The 16981-nt window shown below is 41.4% G+C and overlaps 1 protein-coding gene across 1 annotated transcript; it reads left to right on the forward strand.

Annotated features, from left to right (window-relative positions):
- The first annotated feature begins 2369 nt into the window (after window positions 1–2369).
- On the forward strand, window positions 2370–16514 carry AARSD1 (alanyl-tRNA synthetase domain containing 1). Its single transcript, XM_089532146.1, has 12 exons — window positions 2370–2467; window positions 6559–6687; window positions 7547–7706; window positions 7837–7894; window positions 9465–9621; window positions 9702–9818; window positions 10458–10588; window positions 11988–12054; window positions 12700–12791; window positions 13792–13846; window positions 15739–15833; window positions 16379–16514. Exons 1-12 carry the CDS (start codon window positions 2429–2431, stop codon window positions 16512–16514), a joined length of 1236 nt encoding a protein of 411 aa, XP_089388272.1. The 5' UTR covers window positions 2370–2428.
- The last annotated feature ends 467 nt before the right edge of the window (window positions 16515–16981 follow it).

Here is a 16981-nt window from a genome sequence, read left to right on the forward strand (position 1 = left end):
GCCAGCCTGAATTATGTCACCCTACTTGTTCAACTTGTATGCCGAAAATGTCATATGGAGAGTGGGCTTAGACTCAGAAATAGGAGGAGTGAAGATAGGAAGGAATATCAACTATATAAGATATGAGGATGACACCATACTACTAACAAGAAACCAACATGGACTTGGAACAATTACTAAGGAAGGTCAAGAAACAAAGTGCAAAGGCAGGCTTACTGCTGAACATAAGGAAAACAAAAATAATGACCACAGAGGACCTACATATATTCAACCTAGGCAATGAGGAAATTGAAATAAAGGTTAATGTGGGATCAAACATTAATCAGGGAGGAGACTGCAGTCAATAAAGCAGAAGAAGACTAGGAATAGGAAGGGCAGCCAAGAAAGAATTAGATAAGATCCTAAAGTGTAAAGACATACAACTAAATACTAAAGTCAGAATCATCCAAGGCACTGTATTCCCGATCACCATGTATGGATGTGAGGGCTGGGCAGTAAAGAAAGCCAATAAAAAGAACATCAACTCATTTGAAATTTGGTGATGAAGAAGAGTGCTGAGGACACAATGGACGGCCAAAAGGACAAACAAATGGGTCCTAGAGCAGATCAAACTAGTACTCACCCGGAAGCCCAGATGACAAAACCGGGGCTGTTGTACTTTGACCACACCATGTGAAGGCATGACTCACTAGAAAAGGCAATAATGCTAAGAAAGGTAGAGGGCAATAGAAAGAAAGGAAGACATGAACAGATTCAGGAAGGTCAGGGGTCTGAATTTACAGGGCCTAAGCAGAGCAGTGGAAGACAGGGGGTCTTGGAGGTGTTTCGTCTACAGGGCCACCTTGGGTCAGACTCAGAACCAACTAAAAAGTTGGTTAACATTAACAGATTTACACTGTAGAAATAGTACAGTTTGATGCCACTTTGAGCACCATCTTATGGAATCCTTGGATTTGTAGCACTGTAGAGTCCTGGTGCTTCACAAAACTTCAAATTGTGGGATGGAGCCCTGGCAGTTAAAGGGGTATCAAACTGCCTTATTCACAAGACCCAGTAATGTGCAGTGGGAAGGTTGTTAGAGCCTTGGATAGGGATAGTCTAGGTCCAGTGATTTTCAAACTTGGGCCTTCCAGGTGTTTTGGACTTCAGCTCCCAGAATCCCAAGCCATTAGCCAAGATGGTTGAGGCTTCTGGGAGTGGAAGTCCCAAAACCCTGGAAGGCCAGAGTTTGGGAATGACAGTATCAAGATATTCTTTGCTGCAGCGTCCAGCTGCTCTTCAACTTTTCCTGAAAGCAAGTGCGGATCATATCAAGCTAAAACATACCGGGCTCGAGAATGGAAATATATATCATGTTATACCTTGTGAAGGAAAATAATAGAAAGAAGAAAAATAGTATTTATAATTTTGTAATTTGTAATTAATTGCACAAATGGAGAAAGGGAATGGAAGTATGATTACAATTTAAGAGGGGGAATAGAAATAAAAATAGGATCAGAAATTTTCGGAAGTAATAGAAGAGAAATTTTTTACTTAACAACGATGTAATATGTACAGTTGTGAATGAAGTTCGAAAGATTTTTTAATTGAAAGGATAGTAATTATTATTATTATTGTTATTGTTATTAAACTTTATTTGTACAGCGCCGTAAGTTTTGCATGACGCTTTATATAGTTATCAAAACAAGAGTGCAGTTAGAACCTGCAATCAAAAGCAACAAAAGATGATAAAATAACAGCATAATTAAATAACTCTAAAATATATATACTTTGAAGGGATGGGTTGTAATGGACAAGAATAATCTAAATAAAGGAAGAACATTGATAAGATAAAATATAGATATAGGATGTGATATTAAGAATATAGTCTGAAAGAAAGGGAAGGGGATAGAAAAATAAATGAAGATACTTGCGAAACGAATAACTTTGTGTATTCTTTGTGTACTGTGTATTAATTATGTTGTATTTGAAACCACAATCAAATTATATTTTTAGTAAACACTTGTAATATATGGAAGTAAAATAATATGGAAGTAAAATAAAAATAGAATATATGGAAATAAAATTAAAATAATATGTAGAAAAAAAATAAAAACCCTAAAATATATTTAAATTTAAAAAATTATATATATATATATATATATATATATATATATATATCTGGGGCAAACACATTGACCTCTGGTGTTTATTATGACACACATTAATTCAGCCTCCTACATTTGCTCAGCTTTTAGATTCAGGGACCATTCTTCCCTGAAGCTTTGCGAAGCGCGAGACAATGTCCTTCCCCAGTCGCCGTAGGCCGGGCGGAAGTAGCCCATCTCCCTTACTGTCTGCAGTCGCTGAAGTCAGAATTGGCCGGGCAGACCAGCCATTTTGGTTTGCTTGCGGCTCTTCTTCTTCTTCTTCTTCTTCTTCCCTCTTCATGGCGTTCAAGTGCCAGAGAGACAGCTGGCTCCAGCAGGTTTGGAAAGACTGAAGGGAGCCATGATGGGGCTGTGGGGTGGCACTCGTGGACACTGGTTATAGGTCCATGGGAAGTAGGGGCTGCATCCATGGCAGTTAAAGCGGTATCAAACCGGATGATTGCTGCTGTGCAGATGCAGCTGGAAATTATGATGTCCCTTTAAGAGCTTTTGGACTTCATCTCCCAGAAGCCTCAGTCATGGAGGCCAATAGTCTGGGAATTCTGGGAGCTGAAGTCCAAAATCCCTTAAAGAACACAGTTTGGGGAACCACTGATCTAGGTCTACTTCTCTTTCTACTTCCTTCTAACTTCCCTAGCATTGTTATCAATGACTTGGATGAAGGAATAAGGGGCATACATATCAAATTTTCAGGTGACACCAAACTAGGAGGAGTAGCTAATACCCCAGAGGACAGGATCAAAATTCAAGAAGACCTTAATAGATTAGAAAGCTGGGCCAAAGCTAACAAAATTAACTTCAACAAGGAGAAATGCAAGATACTGTGCTTAGGTATTAAAAATGAAATGCATAGGTATAGGATGGGGGACACCTCACTTAAGGAGACTTATCCGTGTGAAAGGGATCTAGGAGTCCTAGCAGACTACAAGTTGAAAATGAGTCCACAGTGTGATGCGGCAGCTAAAAAGGCCAGTGTGATTCTAGGCTGCATCAATAATAGAAGTATAGTGTCTAGATCAAGGGAAGTAATAGTGCCACTCTGTTCTGCTCTGGTCAGGCCCCACCTGGAATATTGTGTCCAGTTCTGGGCACCAAAGTTCAAAAAGGATGTTGAGAAACTGGAGCGTGTCCAAAGGAGAGCAACTAAAATGATGAAGGCTCTGGAAACCATGTCCTATGAGGAACGACTTAGGGAGCTGGGGATGTTTAGAAAAGAAGGTTAAGAGGTGATATCATAGCCCTGTTTAAATACTTGAAGGGATGTCATATTGAGGAGGAAGCAAGCTTGTTTTCTGCTGCTCCAGAGAACAGGACCCGGAACAATGGATGCAAGCTGCAGGAAAAGAGATTCCACCTCAACATTAGGAGGAACTTCCTGACAGAAAGGGCTGTTCGACAGTGGAACACACTTCCTCGGACTGTAGTGGAGTCTCCTTCCTTGGAGGTCTTTAAGCAGAGGCTAGATGGCCATCTGTTGGGAATGCTTTGATTTGGATTTCCTGCATGGCAGGGGGTTGGACTGGATGACCCTTGTGGTCTCTTCCAACTCTATGATTGTATGGTTATTTTTAATGAGTCATGCCTTCACATAATGTGGCCAAAGTACTATTTTATCCCACTGGGCACACACTCATGTTTACATGCCTTAAACATCCCTTTTAGTATCAACTTAATATCAGAAAAGAACAAGGGTGAAAGGAGGCTGGATCTTGGGGTAACACTATCCTCCGCTGCTCTGCTCAGATCCTGCAGACTCAGGTCCATGACCTCCTGATTTGAGTCCATCCACCTGTCATGGAGTCTTTCTCTCCTATTACCTTCTACCTTTCCTAACATTATTGTCTTTTCTAATGATTCATGCCTTTTCATAATATGGCCAAAGTACAGCCTCAGCTCGAGCACTTTAGCTTCCAGGGAGTGTTCAGCCTTGATCTGTAATTTCAAGGACCCATTTGTTTGTCTTTTGGGCCATCCACAGTACCCTCTGCACTCTTTTCCAGCACCACATCTCAAATGAGTTGATTTTCTTCTCATCTGCTTTCTTCACTGTCCAGCTCTTACATCCATACATGGTGATGGGGAATACAATGGCTTGTACAATTCTAACATTAGTGTGAAGTTTAGTGCTTAGATCCTCAGGGTCTTGTGTAGTTCTTTTACAGCTGCCCTCCCCATCCTTAGTGTTCTTCTGATTTCTTGGCTGCAGTCCCACATTCTGATCAATGTTTAATCCAAGGTAAAGGAAATCTTGAACTATTTCAATTTCCTAATTGTCTAGGTTGAGTTTATGAAGCTCCTCCATAGTATTATTTTTGTTTTCTTTATGTTCAGCAATATGCTCTGCCTTTCAACATTCTTCCTTGACTTTCCTTAGTAGTTGTTCCAAGTGATGTCTGTGATGTTTTCTGCTAGTATTATTGTGTCATCTGCATTGTTGATATTCTTTCTTCCTATCTTCACTCCTCCTTCTTCTGTATCCAGGACTGCTCTTTGTATGATAATTTCTGCATACAAATTGAACAAGTAAGGTGATAAGATGCAGCCTTGCCTGACCCCTTTGCCAACTGGGAACCATTCTATTTCTCCATATTCTGTTAGGACAGTTGCCTCTTGTCCTGAGCATAGATTTTTCATCAGGCCTATGGGGTAGTACAGACTGGCACTTTGTGCTGGCCTGGCTGCAAACTAGGGCTGCGGAAGGGTGGGGCGTTCACATGTTCCCAAACCCTACCATGCGCCCCGGGCGCCATCTTGGCACACTCCCATCCAGATGGCATGCCCCATGATGATGTCCCTCATGCACCACATCCAAACGGCCCTGTGCATAAGGGGTGTCATAGTGCTGGGCTGGGGTGCTTATGGCACCCGTGTAGCAGCGGAAATAGGAGCCACGTTTCGTGGCTCTTTTTTCCACCGGGTTGTGGCATGGTGTCCAGTTGCCACGTCCCCAACCCAGCACTTCCATAGAGCTGGCCCTGTCGGGCTGTTTGTACAAACCCTATAAGATGTAATGGCACTCCCATGTCTTTAATAGCCTTCCATAGTTTTAATGATCTATGAGGCTGTTTCAGAAATATTGCCCAAGTTATCGTTTGGGTCAAAACCATGTCACTTCTGCTCAGCACAGAGGATATCACTGATGCTAAATAGAGATGGACATTTGCCTTTATTTCTGGATGTCTATCTCTATGCCCAAACAACCGCTGGTATGCAGAGTGCATCTGTGGGATAATCACTGGCTGATCTCCTACACCCCATTTTTTAGTGAAAGTGCAGGAGTGTGTGGTGGCCTTCCAGATTCAGGGATTTTTGGATGAGACTGATTATTTTCCTCCATTTCAATTTGGCTTCAGGCATGGTTATGGGACAGAGATAGCTTTAGTCACCTTGGTGAATTACCTTTGCTGGGAACTGGACAGGGGGAGTGTGTCCCATTTGGTCTTCTTCGTAGCTCTTGAACCTACTGGACCTCTTGGCAGCTTTCGATACCATTGATCCTGGTATCCTAGGCCTCCTACTGGGATGTTTTTTGCAGGCACTGTTTTACAGTGGCTCTGTTCATTCCTGGAGAGCTGAACTCAGAAGGTAGTGCTGGAGGACTCTTGTTTAACTCCTTGATTGTTGGCCTGTGGCCCACAGGACTTTGGGATGTTGGCCCACAGGGCTCTGTTTTGTCCCACATGCTATTTAATACGTATGTGAAGATGCTAGGCAAGGATGTCCAGAGTTTGGGGACCAGCTGTCACCAATATGAGGATGACACTAAACTCTTGTCTCTCCATTCCACCTCAGTCCAAGGACAGTCTCTGTTCTAAACCAGTGCCTTTTGGAAGTGATGGACTGGATGAAGATGTATGACTTGAATCTCAATCCAGCCATGATAGAGGTCATTTGAAAGGAAGATCAGAGGAAATGGATTTAGCCACTCTCAGATGAGGTTATATTTCCTCTGAAGTTGCAGGTCCACAGCTTGGCAAAGATTTGCCAAAGATTTGGGAATTAAATAGAAATGTACTGTTGCTTTGTTTTGAATTGATTTATCAAAATCTTATTATCAATGACTGTTTATTGGTTTTAAGTATGTGTAAGTTGCTTGGTAATCATTTATCTTATAAGGTAGTATAGAAATAAGTAAATAAATAAAACAGAGAGAATCTAAAGAGGCCGAATATAGTCATAGTCATGGTAGTCATGAACTCTGTAAAGGAGTTTTTCCTAATGAAGGTTAGTCTTAGAAACATGTTGGATCTTGTCACACTCAAGTAACTGTTTAGTATCTTTGTCTTCCATGTTTGGTACAAATCTTTCATTTCTATTTTCTGGACATCTACTTCCCACAGATTTGAAAGCTTCCAGAACTTGAATACAGCTACATTCATATGCATTCCCTCTTCTTTTTCCTTCTCAGTTTACAACACGGGTGGTTTCCTGCTGCCCTGCAGAATTATCCATAGAAACTGGTGGAAAGAAGGAGAGACTTCAGGGATATCATGTCATCTTGGAGGACACAATTCTTTTCCCAGAGGGTGGAGGACAGGTACTCAAATTGTTCTTGATCAGATCTAAAATGGAATATATTTGAGGAGCTGTAACATGGTGTATATTTCTTAATATGATAATTAGGATTTACTGTGATTTGATTTTGAACAAAAGACCCATCTGGTTGTTCGGACTATTTGAGTCCCTGTTCTTTAAATATAAAGTGTATTTGTGTTATTTTCATTCCAGATATTTAAGCTCGCAATTGTAAACATATATGCCACTAAGGAATAAACTCTGAATAGATGCATAGGATTTACTGTGCATCTGGTAAAAATTGGTGTAATGTTTTTGGTGTTTGGAAATGGCAGTTTAGATCTGCCTGGAAAAGTTGCTGTGTGTAATTAATCATGATTAAAACTTTTACTTTGGCTAATTAATGCTGCAAAGACCTATATATCCAATCTTGTTCACTAATATTGTTTGTTAATGGGATTTGGTGTGGGGATGTGTGGAAAAGATGGAAATTATGAACATACATTTGTATCCACACTACAGAATTGTAGTCCTTTGATACCACTTTAACTACCATGTTTCTATCCCATTGAATACTGAGATTTATAGTTTGCTGAGGTATTTAGAATTGTTTGCCAGGACAAATGATATAGTTCAGGGAAATGTACTAAAGAATTCCTAGTGCCTCACCAAACTATAAATTCCAGGATTTTGTAAGATGGTTGCTAAAGTGGTATTGAACTGCTGTCGTGTGGATACAGCAGTCTCAGAGGCCACCATTATTTACACAATGCAAGTAAATTAAGCTTGCCTTTTTAACTTGTGCTTTTGTGTGATGTGTGTGACTGGATAGTATTCCCTAGATAGAAGCTGGCATAATAATGTTGACCTCCTGTCTTCAGCCTGATGACCGGGGACTCATTAATGACATCCCAGTGCTTAGAGTCACTCGACAAGGCCCAGATGCTTTGCACTTCATCCAGACACCCCTTGAGCCTGGGAGCGAAGTGCAGCTAGTGTTGGATTGGGACCGACGGTTTGACCACATGCAGCAGCATTCAGGTAAGAAACTGGTGACTGACAACCATCAGTTTGAGTGGAGCATTGCAGAAAATACATTTGAAATCTTTTTTAAAAAAAACTGTCTGGAAGTATAGAAGAAGTCAAGTTGCTTTATAATTGTCTCTTTCAGGGCAGCATCTTATCACAGCACTTGCAGATCTGATGTTTGGATTCAAGACAACATCATGGTGAGCAGGAGAAAATTTTGCCTAGCTCCTTTGTCCTTGGTTGTATATGCTTTGAGCACTGGTGTCACCTGGTGTGGTAATTCATGGTGTCAGCACCCCCCCTCCAATTTACCTCCTCCCATTTTCCCATTTCACAACATACAAAATCCTTAGTAATGCTTCTTTGCAGTAATGTTTCTTGTGAATCGTAATTCCCATATACCACTGAATGTAATGCTAATAGTTTTGACATACTGTATATACTCATCCATAAGTCTAGAAATTTTAGTCCAAAAATTGACCCCAAAAACCTAGGTTGACTTATCCATGGGTCAATGTAAATACTATTCTTTAACTCTTATTAAAATAGGAACCATCCCCTGATTAAAGGCAAGAGTGCAATCTGTCGTGGAAGCACTGACCCTCCCTCTAGTCTCTCTTCCATCCAGCCTCCAGTGTGAGCCAAAACAGTTATGCCTGCCATAATTTTGTAGGTTCTTTGGCATTGTTTTCCTTTGCTTCATCATTCATTTTTTGCATGAACCTAAGTTTTACCTTCGACTTATCCATGGGTCATATCAAAATCCATAATTCTGCCCCTAAAACCTGCCCTCGACTTATACATAAGGTGGACTTATAGTTGAGTATATATGGGTAAACAACTAGCAAAATTAAAATCATACCTTCAAATTACACTATCATACACACAACCTAAATGTATTTACATATACATAGTGAAGATTTGGTTAAAATATGATGTTCTTAAAAGAATATATATTTTTTTAAATCCATTTTTAAAATTAAAAAAAATTGAAATTTTAATTTTGAAAAATCCTGGGGCCTTTCCTTTCTCCTTCCACTGAGCTTTACCCCTTCCCACCATCTCTTAAAGCATTTTAAAGGGAAGAAGATGAATGCTACAGCCTGTTTCTGTCAAATGGTAGGTGTTTGAGGAGCAATGTTGTCACCCCCATCTTGGGGTATCACCTGGTGCGGTCACACACACACACCTGTGACACCACTGGTCTAATGCAAATGCAGACCACAGCTGCATCTGGCCACAGAACAATTTCTGTGTTCTTCAGACTCCTTATTGCCCCCATGCCAGAGTTTTATAGATAATATATTTTTGAAGAGATTTTACTACTCTGGGAAGGCTCCTGTGGCAGCGGCAGATTTTGCTGTCATGGTCAGGAGGAATTTTTGTATCCTGCAACTATGTTCCAGTAAATCAATGTTGGGCAACTGGGAAGAGGGTATAGGGCATTTCTGACCTCCCATGGGTGCTGCACTACTGCTTGTGATGTCAGAAGAAATGACACCATGTCACTTCTTGTTTTGTTTATGGCTTATTTGGGGTTAGGTTGACAAGGTCTCCGAGAATGGGAGGCTTTGGAGCTGTGGGGGATAAAACTACCACGTTGGCAATAGTTTTGAGCCATTTGGGGAGAATAAAAAACCAAAAATAATTTATTTGAAAAAAGACTTTGAGGCCAGAGGGCTACAGGGGACACATGAGACACATTTTGCCTGTCCCTGCACTATATGATTGGAGGAACATGCCCACTGCCTGTCTCCCACCTTGCTGCAGGGAGTTGGGCCGGCAGCGAAGCACCATTGAACTGGACACCTCCTCCATGACATCAGAACAGATGGCTACCCTTGAGCAGAGTGTGAATGACAAAATCCGTGCTCGTGTCCCAATGGTGGTGCGAGAATTAGCGGTGGGCGACCCTGAAGTTGAGATGGTAAGTAGTGTCTGGGCCAGATCACAGAGGAGAGGAGGGAAGGGATTATGTACTCGTCTCTAACCAGTGTTTTGTTGCAGGTGAGGAGCCGAGGACTGCCAGATGACCACACTGGACCTGTTAGGATAATAAGCATTGAAGGCATTGATGCTAATATGTGTTGTGGCACACATGTTTCCAACCTCAGTGACCTGCAGGTGAGGCATGGGAAGGGGATGTCCTTGCAGAACCAGGATTCAGGCCTTTGTGGATTAAATCCTCTGAGATATAGACAGTGTCTAATTGTGCTTTCTGCAAGAACAATTTATGGCCTTTTGTGGTGTATGGGTTCCCACCCCCATCAATATAAGATACACCATGCATGCAGATATAACACTTAGCAATTAATGGCAGGGATTATGTTACTGGCATTCATACCTGCATGCACAGTAAGTGTAGTTCTAGCATTTGTCTATTTTTGGATAGAACTTGAAGTGCTATTCTCTAGCCTTTTGTGTAGCATCCACAACTCTTTCTATGAGTGTACTCCCATCCCCCCCCCCCCCCAATCCAAGCTGAAACAAATCAGTTTCTCAGCATTATCTCCTCACTTTCTCCCTTCCCCATTGGTAAGGAGCAACAGAAGCATTGACCCCTCTCAGGGTTTGAAAACTACTTGGCAGTAATCTGGGCTTGGGTGAAAATGACTAGAAAAATAGCTGTTTGCATCCCATTAAAAAAAGATATATCGGATGCAGGGGGACAATCACAAAACTGTGCAGGAGGAACATCAACCTTTTGGATATAGGATCACAGCTGTTATCTCCCACTAATAGTAATGCATGTTTGTTTTGAAGGTTATTAAGCTCTTGGGAACTGAAAAGGGGAAAAAGAACAAGACCAACTTAATTTTCCTTGCTGGGAATCGAGTGCTGAAAACTCTGGAGAGAAACCATGCCACTGAGAAGGCCCTGACATCACTGCTTAAGCAAGTATTTTGCTTCTCTATCCCAAAGAATGAAGGTGGCAGACAGAGGTCTCTGAATTTAAAATCCATTGGCCTGCAAATTTCATCTTAATTCTCAAAGAAAATAGTGGCAGTTTGGAATCGTTCTCAAAGGAAGAAACTGTTATACAGGCTGCTTGTTTATGTTATTTGGACTGAAGAAAACATGGCTCATTGGAAAAGTAAATACTGCTGGGAAAAGTTGAAAGTAGTAGTAAAAAGGTTACAGATGGGTTGCCTCAGTAATGGAAGCCATGGCCTTGAGTTTGCAAAACCTAAGTTAAAGTAGACTTGACTGCACATAATAACAGCAACAAGCCCACTTTGATGTTAGGGTTCATGTAAGATTTTCAAAAGTCACACATTAAATGGAAACAGTAGCTGGGATCTTATAAGTGACATTTTAGGGTTCATGTAAGATTTTCAATAGTCACACACTAAATGGAAACAGTAGCTGGGATCTTATAAGTGACATATACACGTGTACATTCCATTATGCATGTGCAGGGGTGTTTCTTTGGGCGAGGGAACTGTACGGGATGTCACCTCAGAGGGGCATGTCTGCCCTCTGGTTTGGAGTGTATTGCCATTGTAGGTAGAGTGGGACTCCTGGAGATGGAAGGACCTGGTCCATCCACCTGGGGGCAGCAAAAAGAATGGGGTGCTGTTGACACACTGCATATCACCAAGCAAGTAGACCAGAACAACCCAGGACATGGACAGTCCCTTTGGGTACATGGTCCATCAGCTGTTGGCAGCAAATAGACTGGAGCATTTCTCTTCCATAACGGGCTGGTTTATTCTTGAGCTAGTATTGACTTGGTGGCACCGCACCTGAAGTTGTTAGCATGAATTGCTCCACTGGGGTGACACTAACTCTGGTGACACTGCTGTGCATGAGGAGTAATTTTGAGGGGGGGGGACATGCACAATGGTTGTATCCAACTGACAGTGGTGTAAATGGAGTTATGAATGTGGGACTATTGTGCATACAGTAGTGAATTAAAGTACACATAGTGGCATGTTAATGTGCATTGTCTCTTTGTATTGTCTCTGTGCATAGCACATTGCAGTTACTGTACACAACAGGTTGCCAGCCATGCATATTGACCCTTGATCCACATATGTTGTGCTACATAGCTATTCAGCATAAAGGTTGCATAGCATAACTCAGCTGGTGGATATTTATTCTATATTGAAGCAAGGTGGGATCTTGGCTGATGTCTGTTTCTCAGAAATATAACCATTTTTATTGTTACTCAACTTCTACTTTTAAAGTAAGCTGTTAGAATTAGCCCACCTCTCCATCACCACCAAGTTTGTATCTATAGAGGTTGCAGTAGTTTTTCATGAGAGCCCTTAACTGCCTTTATCATTTTAGGAATGGCCCTGAAGAGCATGTGGAAGCTGTGAAGAGGCTGCAGAATTCCTTGAAGCTGCTTCAGAAGGTACAAATGGGTTGGCACTGGGAATTTCTCCAGGAAGGGTCTGGATTCTGCCTTTCTTGCAGCAGCAGTGAGGTACACAACTAAGTTTAAGTGGGGGTCTTGGCAGGCAGTGGCTGAAGTTAATCTCCCCAGTCAGTAACCTGGCAAAAAGGCAATGGTCAGTAAAGGATATTGGAAACCAGGGATGAAGAAGACAGGCCATATAGCAGGGCAAGTGGGAGATCTGGCTTGTTGGCCACAATTGCAAACAGCATTCGAGATAGATTTGGCCTACTATGGAAAGAGTTACATGGTTTCCATCCATTAGGAAGACCAAGTAGAGAGCCAATCAGAGCCATGATTGTCCTGTAAAATTGTGTCAGGATAAGGAAACAAGTACTTGATGGCCTTTTACAAAGGTTAATAGGAAAAATGCTTCCCAAAGTACTTCAGAGAAAGTTCCATGGGAATTAAGAATCTTGGCAGATACAATCTCTCACTTATATTTTGATTGCCTTTCTAATATTGCCTATGTCCAAGATGTAGCTTTTAAAGACACATTTCTGCCTTGATCTTGCTGGAGATTCCCGGTCTGCTCTGTCCACATTCTTGACTTTTTATGAGAATGGGATGTATGATGCATCCCTTTGTCTGCTTCTGTTTCAGAACAACTTGAACCTACTGAGAGATTTGGCTGTCCTTACTGCACAGAGCTTCAAAAACAACATGGCTCAGGAACCAGTGTTTATATTACACAGGTGAGGGAAAAGATGACTCATTGTGAGGTATACATGAAATTAATATGGGAGAAGCATACGTGAAAGAAGGGGAAATTTGGGTTGCCTTTAACTTTCTCCTCCCACGAAAGATTGTGCTATTTTAACAACTGGAAAACATCAAAATTTGTACAAGTGATTTCCATTACCCCGTACCAAAAAAGGGAAATATATACTGAAGCTGATTTTTAAAAAATTGTCAATTAACAAAACTAAAATCTAAATAAAGTTTAAAATTAAGCATGTGCCTTCAATTAGCAGGTGGATTTATAGCAATCCTTTTGATTTTAGTGGGGTTTTTTTAGGGCCTGAACAGACAGGTCATAATAAAACTGCTTTTGGCCACTTTGGACATATGCTATTTAAATGATGCATGTGTCCTAAGAGGCCAGAAGCCATGCCAAAGTCACGCTCCAGTCCTAAGGACTGGAACACAACTTTGGCTCAGCTTCTGGCCTCTTAAGATGTGTGTGTCACTTAAAAAGAATACCTCCAAAATGACCCAAAACAGCTTTATTTTGGCCTGTTTGTTCGAGCCCTTAGGCATGAAATATTCAGAAGTATTTGCCATTGCTTTCCTCTGAATATAGTGTACAACACCTGGTATTTCTTGGCAATACCCCATCTAAGTAATAACCAGGTATACCTGTGCTTAGCATCCAAGAGTAGACAGGGTTGCTATTGCTTAAATCAGGGATGGACAACATTTGGCCTCTAGATGTTGCACACAAGACTGCAACATTCAGCATTCCTTACATTTGCTATCCTGGTTAGCAGTTTTGGAATATAACTATCTTGAAAGTTATGCCTGCCCATTCCAATTTAAATTATTATCACCCCAATTCAGATGTTACTGCTTTTCTTCCTGTGGGGATGATGGATCCATTGTGCAGATAGTGCAATTTTAGTCCCATCTTTCTCAGATCTTGGAATGAAGAAAATATTATGACAAGATCCTAGCACCACTGTTCCTTCTTTGCAGGAAAGATGGTGACTCTGAATTCATGAATATCATTGTGAATGAAATTGGCATTGAGGTGAGTCATAGTTTACTTGTTTTATGATTTTTTCTGGAAGAGTTGTGCAAATTATGAAGATTTCTTGCTTTAAACTGAAGCATATTCCCATTTCCAATACATCCTTTATCTCAACACACTTTAGACCAAGTGGGGATTTAGCACCTTTACTGTGGTTTCTGAAAATGGACACTACAAATAAAATTAGGTATTGGTCACAAAAGTAACAGTGCAAGGCTTAATAAATCCTTTGTGTACAGATAGGTCACAAGTCAATCTATCAGGATATAAAGAAACAAGAGATCTAATGGGGTTGGCTGAGTATTTAAAGTTGAAACAAAAATCTATCAGTGATACCTTTATTGGCCAACCAAAAGGCACAATATACTTGTTGCAAGCTTTCAAAGCTCCATAGGCTTCTTCATCAGGCAAGATATTACAAACCAAATTTTCTGGACTTTGAAAATCTCCCTATTGCCACATGGCCAGAAGGAGGAGGAGCCTGCCTGCCTGCAAAAGATATCCTCCCCATCATAACATCTTCATTAAGGACTTGAAACAACATGCAGGCATCTGACTAACATCTCCAATTGTTTTTTCTTCTGCTGCTGTTTGGTTTGTAACATCTTGCGTGATGAAGAAGCCCATGGAGCTTCAAAAGCTTGCAACAAGTATGTTGTGCATTTTAGTTGGCCAATAAAGGTATCACTGATGGATTTTTGTTTGTATTTCTTAAATGGCCAACACAGCTACCCCAGCATGTTTTATTTAAAGTTGAGATATTATTAATAATAATTTAGCAATTCTATGGTTAATACTGCATTTTCTGCCGTGTAAGACTACTTTTTAACCCAGGAAAATCTTCTCAAAAGTCAGGGGTCATCTTATACACCGGGTGTCATCTTATAGGACGGGTTCTGAAACTTCCGAGCCGGATTGGAGAATCTGCGGTTGCAGCATATGATGGGGGGAGCTCAAAAACGGCTGCGGCCGCATTCCCTCCATATGTGGTGACTGTATGAAAGCAGCCAGGGCAGCGCTGTACAAGTATGGTAGAAGAAAATCTTGGAGACAGGGAGGGCTGGGCAGGCAGGGAGAGCTGACCAATCCAAGCAGGCTTTGTAAACAACATGTTTTCCTGCTGAGTACCTGCATGTCATAAGCATTGGAATTAAAATTTCCATATTGAAATCAAATCTGATGGGTTTTTAAATTTTTTTATTTGGTGTGGGTAGTCTTATACAGCGAGTATATCCCAAACTCTATATTTTAACTGGAAAAGTTGGGGGTCGTCTTATACGCCCAGTCGTTTTATACGCCGGAAAATACGGGTATTTTTTTATTAATGCAACACAACTGAAAGCCAATTAGAAATAAAGTGATTATAACAAAACTGGTTTATAGCTGATTTTAAGAGATTGAAGAAATTTCTTGCCAAACTAATCAATAATACTGTTTCCAGGATTCATTAGTTCACAGTTTATCATATGAAACCTCAAACTGAATTTGGTTTGATTTCACGAGAACCTTATAACTGCATCCATTGTGAAGCAATGATTTTCACTGCAAATTATTTAAGATCTTTACATTATCTTAGTGACTTCCATTCTTCTTCAATTTGTGTTCATATTCTGTGTTTTGATTCAAGTACTGGTGTTGCATCTGATCCTTCTGTAGATATTGGTGGAATTTTACTCCCCAAACAGTAGTTAGATAAGGCAACATCAAAGTGAAAGCAGTCCCTCTAGTGGCCATTTTCTAAGAAATTATCCCATGATAGACATCTGTTGTGCCTCCTGAGCAGTGCCAAAGTCTCAGCAACATAGCATAGCTGCTTCAAACATTTTAGGTATTGCATCGTAAGGTGTAGGGTATTGGCAGTGGGAGTTCTGAAACACACTTTTTTTCTACAGAAAACCCTTGTTTTCCTATCTGTGGGAGATGAAAAAGCAGCTGGGCTTTTCCTGCTTGCAGGACCTCCAGAAACAGTGGAGAAACTAGGCCCCAGGTAAGTTGCTCATTCAGGCCAGTTGGAAAAATAAGAGTGCATGTTGTGAGAGAAAGGGGTGCTTAGTCATTCACAGAAGACCCACAAGTTCGGGGGGGGGGGAGGGTCCAAAAGAGAGATAGACAGACAGACAGACTCATCTGGCAGATGTAGGGCCAAAACTGAATCAGCTTAAAATATTTTAGGCTGGGGTAGGCAACTACATGGGGAGCCATTCCCTCCCCCTCCATGGACTATCTCTCCATAGTAACCTTCAATGCCCCAGTTTTCCTCTGCAGTCCCTCAAAAAGGTGACAGGAGATGATGTCTCATACTTTCTGGTTTCATTTTGAGGATTGGAGAGGAAAAGGGGATAATGCAGAGTTCTGGTGTGATAGGATGTGCCTACGGGTAATGGGGCTTTCCACATTGTTTCAGAAGTAGAGTTGGGGCTGTAGGCACACAGTTTGCTCTAGGTCAGTTAATTGGTAACAAAAGCAGCCATAGGCTCTGGAAATCCAGTCTAGCTGAACATACATACCACTTGTTCTTCTTCTTCCCACAAGGGTGGCCGAACTGCTGGAAGGAAAAGGAGCAGGGAAGCGCGGTCGCTACCAGGGCAAAGCCACACAGATGAGCCGGCGAGTAGAAGTGGAGGCACTCCTCCGGGGGTTTATCAGCGAACAGAGGATAGAGCCATGATGGAGGGCTAGGGACAAATGGAGTGGTAACGATAACACTAGGAGGGGAGAAGTTTGGTCAGTTTTCCACAAGGACTATCAAGTACTGTAATACAAAAAAAAATCTCTTCTCCTTTGTGTTCCTGCTTTGTATGTGCCTGTTGCACCAACAGAGAAGATGGTCTGGATCTGTCAAGAGGGGGCGCACTGGAAGTGAGAGTTCTCAAAGGAAAGTGAGGTGCATGGTACAAAACAAGCATGCCTGGGAGACCTGTTGTCCCCTTCAGAAACAGCTTTCCCCAGTATAGCTGCTCCACACAAAACCAGAAGTAACTGAAAGAGTTTGAATGAAATCACCCTTGTTTTTGTGGAGAATTATGTGCCCTTTAGGCATAATTCCCCTTCCCCCCATTTATTAAAAAAAGAATTGGTTGGGGAAATGGATGGGAGCCTCTAAGGGTTGCAAAAACAGGCTTGGGCCACATTGTT

This window comes from Sceloporus occidentalis, unplaced genomic scaffold, assembly GCF_023333645.1.
Source record: "Sceloporus occidentalis isolate IW3139 unplaced genomic scaffold, rSceOcc1.0.p SCAF_7, whole genome shotgun sequence".
Lineage (NCBI taxonomy): Eukaryota > Metazoa > Chordata > Lepidosauria > Squamata > Phrynosomatidae > Sceloporus > Sceloporus occidentalis.